Source organism: Poecilia latipinna, unplaced genomic scaffold (assembly GCF_001443285.1).
Source record: "Poecilia latipinna isolate Pla-1442-1.1 unplaced genomic scaffold, P_latipinna-1.0 Scaffold4558, whole genome shotgun sequence".
Classification (NCBI taxonomy): domain Eukaryota; kingdom Metazoa; phylum Chordata; class Actinopteri; order Cyprinodontiformes; family Poeciliidae; genus Poecilia; species Poecilia latipinna.
This window is the reverse complement of record NW_015117174.1, coordinates 13,327-17,519: the sequence shown is the minus strand read 5'-3', so window position 1 is coordinate 17,519 and position 4,193 is coordinate 13,327. Positions and strand designations below refer to the sequence as shown.

Genomic DNA, 4,193 nt, shown 5'->3' with positions numbered 1-4,193 from the left:
TGCTTTTAATGATGTCATCAGTTGGGGTATAAACTCACCGCCCAGGACGTGAAACAACACTGTGGAGCTCTTCTCTGATTGGATGTCTGCGGTCTCCATCTGGGCTACCTGAGGTGGACGGGGCTTTGTCTTCAGCTGTGGACCAGAAATGTGATGTCACCAATGAATGTTAATGGGTTTATTTTTATAAATATTGTAAAATGCATTGAAATTTATCTTCTCTAATGAGTTTTTCAGTTTTAGCCACCTTCTGTTTCAGATTTTCAGCTCATTGTGTCCAAATAAATGTAAAGAATCGCTCAGGCAGGTTCGGCCTGGTTCTGCTGGTTCTGGTTTACCTTTCACCTGCCAGCAAGTTTTCCCTGATTTTGACCCCTGGTCAGGAGAAACCTGCCTTTTGATGACAGAGTTCACAACCTGAGTTCACATTTTGTCATTAACTGAAAACTAAAGATTTTAGGAAACAAAATGAAGCAACATTCTGTGTAAAAACAGCATTATCAGATTGATCCTTGGGTTTCTTTACTTTAAAACTTCCCATTAGAACTGATGCTTTAAGGTCAATTATGATTCTGTACAGGTGTTGCTGACGAGACAGAGCAAACGTATTTCAAAAAATTACCTGATTTCTTTGTTTTGAATGGAAAAAAGATTTAAAACCCATTTTAAGAACATAAATCAGTGGTTATAAGTGGAAACAAACGCTGTTAGCTACCAGCAGTTAGCCACCAACAGTTAGCCACCAACAGTTAGCCGCCAGTCAAAGAGCAGCTTTTCCCTCTGATTACCTGCAGCTCACTCTGCCTGACTACCTGGACGTTTGACCAGGTGGGAAATTGTCCTGGTTGAGGGTCCAGGTGATTCCACCTGGTCTGCAGGTGAACAACATCAACAAACGCCTGAGCTCATCGCGTCTACAGGTAAGTCCTGTTCTCACCTGAGGAAGACCAGTCTTCCTTCTTCTTCAGTTCAGAGCCAGGTTGGGGATCAGAGGATTTCTTCTTCTCTTGCTGGTTTCCCATCATTGTGTTATGAAGCCCTCCATTCTGTGACATCATCAGTGATGTCACAGCTAGCGAGGTTAAAGAGGAAGGATGTTTATGGTCATGATGGTGGCAGGTAGGCGGCTGGGGCAACGGCGTGCCCACCGGGTACAAGGCATAGGGGTTGGCAGGTGTTTCGACAGTGGGCGGGGCTTGTGAAGCTGTCACCTGGTTTGTACCTGTTTTATCAACTCTGCTGAGAGCCACACCCCCTCCCTCACCTGAGTCAGCAGGTGAGACGCAGCCGATATAAGAGTCTTTGAGCACCTCCGTCCGCACCAGGAGGAGGGGTCTGTTCAGGCCCCGCCCCCTCACCTTGGCTACAGGTGGACGCAGAGTGAGGTGGCAGTCCAGCTGGGCTCCAGACATCGCCACCGTCATTGCGGGTCTTCCTCTGACGTTGAGCTGGTTCAGGTCCGGTTTGGACACCTGGACACCTGTCCCCTGCTGTCGCTCCAGGTATCGAGACTCTGCCTCCGTCTCTGTCTCATCCTCGAACCGTAGGCGGCGAGTTGGCGACGCCGACCGGCGCCACCTGGTGGACGGGTTGCTCAGGTGTCCTGGCAGCGAGGCCCCGCCCACCGACCTGCAGACAGAGGACAGGTAGAGCAGTGAGAGGCTGGCGAGGAGTAACCGGTTTTGGTTCCAGTGGTTCTGGTCAAGTGAAGTTTATTTGTGTAACAAGGCAGTTCAGCTGCTTTACATCATAAAAACACAGAAATACAGACGTAGAACGCAGTGAATAACTGAAGCGTTACATTTTCACATATAGATTGATGGGTATCGATTGATACACTTCAGATTATTGATCAATGTTTCATTTATTATGTTTCAAAATCAGCTCCAAGCAGCTGGTTTGCTCTTAAAGGAACTCTGTGTTTCAGCTGTTTTGCAGTTTTCTGGAAGATTATTCCAGATATGTATGATGCAGAGCAGAACCAGAACCAGACGGTTGATCCAGCAGCAGATCTTTAATCTTTCAGTGATTTATAAACTAACAATGAAGGACTGTAGAACCGGGTGGTGTAGAACCAGATGGTGTAGAACCGGGTGGTGTAGAACCAGGTGGTGTAGAACCAGGTGATGTAGAACCAGGTGGTGTAGAACCGGGTGGTGTCTCTACCCTCCTGGTTCTAGTCAGATCTCCAGCTGCAGCTTCTGGTCTCAGTCTGACCTGCTGCAGGAATCAAACCACTAAATCCTGGATGAGTTTCTCTGGTCGGAGACTTTAGTCTCTGGGCCTGAATGTTCTGCAGCTGCTAGAGGGACCACTGAGGAACCAAAGGGTCAGGTCAGAGGTCAGAGGTCAACCTGATCTCTAGTTTACAGCTGGAAGAACTGAAGCTGACTCTAGATCTATATCTCTAGATCGTTTCTCTTCAGTAACTTCAGTTTCTGTTCAGATGGACAAAGTTTTGTCTCATCCACACCTTGATCTGTTCTTAGCATCTGTTCAGTGAATGGATGGGGTCGAAGGTCACCTGGTGACGTCATAAAGTAGAGCTGTGTATCATCTGCATCGACATGGTAACTGATCTCATTTCCTGTTGTAACCTGAGACAGTCGGAGCTTATAGATATTGAATAATAACCCCACATGTGACCTCCCAGAAATCCCAGTCCTGCATGTTAGACTGGAACCAGTTGAGTTCTGGACCGGAGAGTCCGACACAGTTCTTCTCCAGTTGGTTCAGTAACATGATCAACACTGAGGTTTTTCAGTAATGTTGCTGATGAATGGAAGGTCAGAGGTCAGCCTGAGATTCTGGTCCAGATTGTTTTCATTAGAGGTTTGATATCTGCTGATTTCAGATGTTTAAAGCAACACATGTGCTCACACCTTTGCAGGGAATATGTTTTGATTCGGACTACAAACTCCATGTTGTTTGGAGAGATGATGACATTCAATGATCACAGGCTCAACAGCTCGGCTCCACCATCACTTTAAACCCCCATCGCTCTGAGATGATGATTAAAGCCACATTTTTACTCACACAGAGTGAGTAAAAATATGGCAAACTGTGCCATGAGTATTTTCCATTTGTGTGTGTGTGTGTGTGTGTGTGTGTGAGAGAGACAGAGAGAGAGAGAAAGAGAGAGACTCACCCAGAGTGTGTGTCAGGGGTCAGCAGGCTGTGGTCGCCCCTCAAAGGAAAACAGAGACGCTTCATATGAGCTTCTTCATCACACTGATGCTGCTACGATAACGGAGCGCGCACACACACACACACACACACACACACACACACACACACACACACACAAAAACACACACACACGCATATGACATGGTGGGGGAAGGGAGAGGATGACATCAGCAGCCCTGATTGGTCAGAGTGACAGGAATTCGGATTAAACAAAGCAGCTATTCAGGATTAATTAACCTGATGAGACACAGGGTGTTTACCTCAGCGTCTGTGTGTGTGTTCATGTACGTGTGTGTGTGCGTGTAGAACTATTCTTAGTTCTACTATTTACTGTCATATTTACTAACCTTCTGACCTTATTGTTTGGGGTCAGGGGTCAGGGGCCAGGTTTAGAGGTCAGGTGTATGGGCAGAAATACAAACCTGTGTGCTGTGTATCATCTGCGTTGTTATTGTAACTGGTGCTGATCATGGCACCGTTGGAACTTCCTGGTTCAATAGCTTCAGTTTCATTTAGAGCGGTTCCTGTAGACTAGCCGCCTCCAACCGGCTCCATGCTGCTGCACACCTGGATTAGACCTCCAGGCTGCAACACCTGCAGACATGCGCAGGAAGTGATGCAATCATTTGAGGTAGTTTGGCTGGAGCGGGAAACATCTGGAACTGAACCGGACCTTTCTGAGCACAACACTGAGGTTCTGATGAGCCAAGGTTAGGGTAAAGGGTAAAGGTCGGAACCGTCCTGTCAATCGTTAGCTGGAGCAGAACCAGAACCAGTAGCAAGGCTCAGTTCTGGAGTGTTGGAGAAATTCCAACACTTCTGTTCAAACTACTGCAGGTCCTGATCAGATCTGAGATTAAATCTCAATTAAAATCATTTCCACATGTTGGAGCAAAACAGAGAACACTAACTGGAAATACCTCAACAAATTTTTCCTCAAGTAAAAGTAAAAAATACTCATCCATGACAGTCAAGTAAGAGTAAAAAAGTATTTTGTAAAAAGT

The 4,193-nt window shown here is 46.5% G+C and overlaps 1 protein-coding gene across 3 annotated transcripts; it reads right to left on the bottom strand.

Annotated features, from left to right (window-relative positions):
* Positions 1–18: 18 nt before the first annotated feature.
* Positions 19–3,447, bottom strand: LOC106942788 (uncharacterized). Of its 3 annotated transcripts, XR_001423717.1 has the most exons (4): positions 3,149–3,443; positions 898–1,629; positions 789–841; positions 52–135 (listed from the first exon to the last, which is right to left on the bottom strand). XR_001423717.1 is itself a non-coding variant. In XM_015026125.1 (3 exons), the coding sequence occupies exons 1-3, from the start codon at positions 3,211–3,213 to the stop codon at positions 35–37; spliced, it is 531 nt and encodes a 176-aa protein (XP_014881611.1). In that variant the 5' UTR covers positions 3,214–3,447; the 3' UTR covers positions 19–34. The 3 variants fall into 3 exon arrangements, 2 of the variants coding, with proteins under 2 accessions (XP_014881611.1, XP_014881610.1); XM_015026125.1 differs by lacking the exon at positions 789–841 and having other exon boundaries at positions 19–135; positions 1,265–1,629; positions 3,149–3,447; XM_015026124.1 differs by lacking the exon at positions 789–841 and having other exon boundaries at positions 19–135; positions 938–1,629.
* Positions 3,448–4,193: the final 746 nt, after the last annotated feature.

Bases quoted from the DNA above. Each gene is read 5' to 3' on its own strand.
- LOC106942788 (XM_015026124.1), bottom strand. From the start codon at position 3,213: ATGAAGCGTCTCTGTTTTCCTTTGAGGGGCGACCACAGCCTGCTGACC. The intron at 1,630-3,148 runs GTGAGTCTCTCT...CTCTGTCTGCAG, and splicing joins ACCCCTGACACACACTCTGG to GTCGGTGGGCGGGGCCTCGC. The intron at 136-937 runs GTGAGAACAGGA...TCTGGTCCACAG, and splicing joins GGAAGACTGGTCTTCCTCAG to CTGAAGACAAAGCCCCGTCC.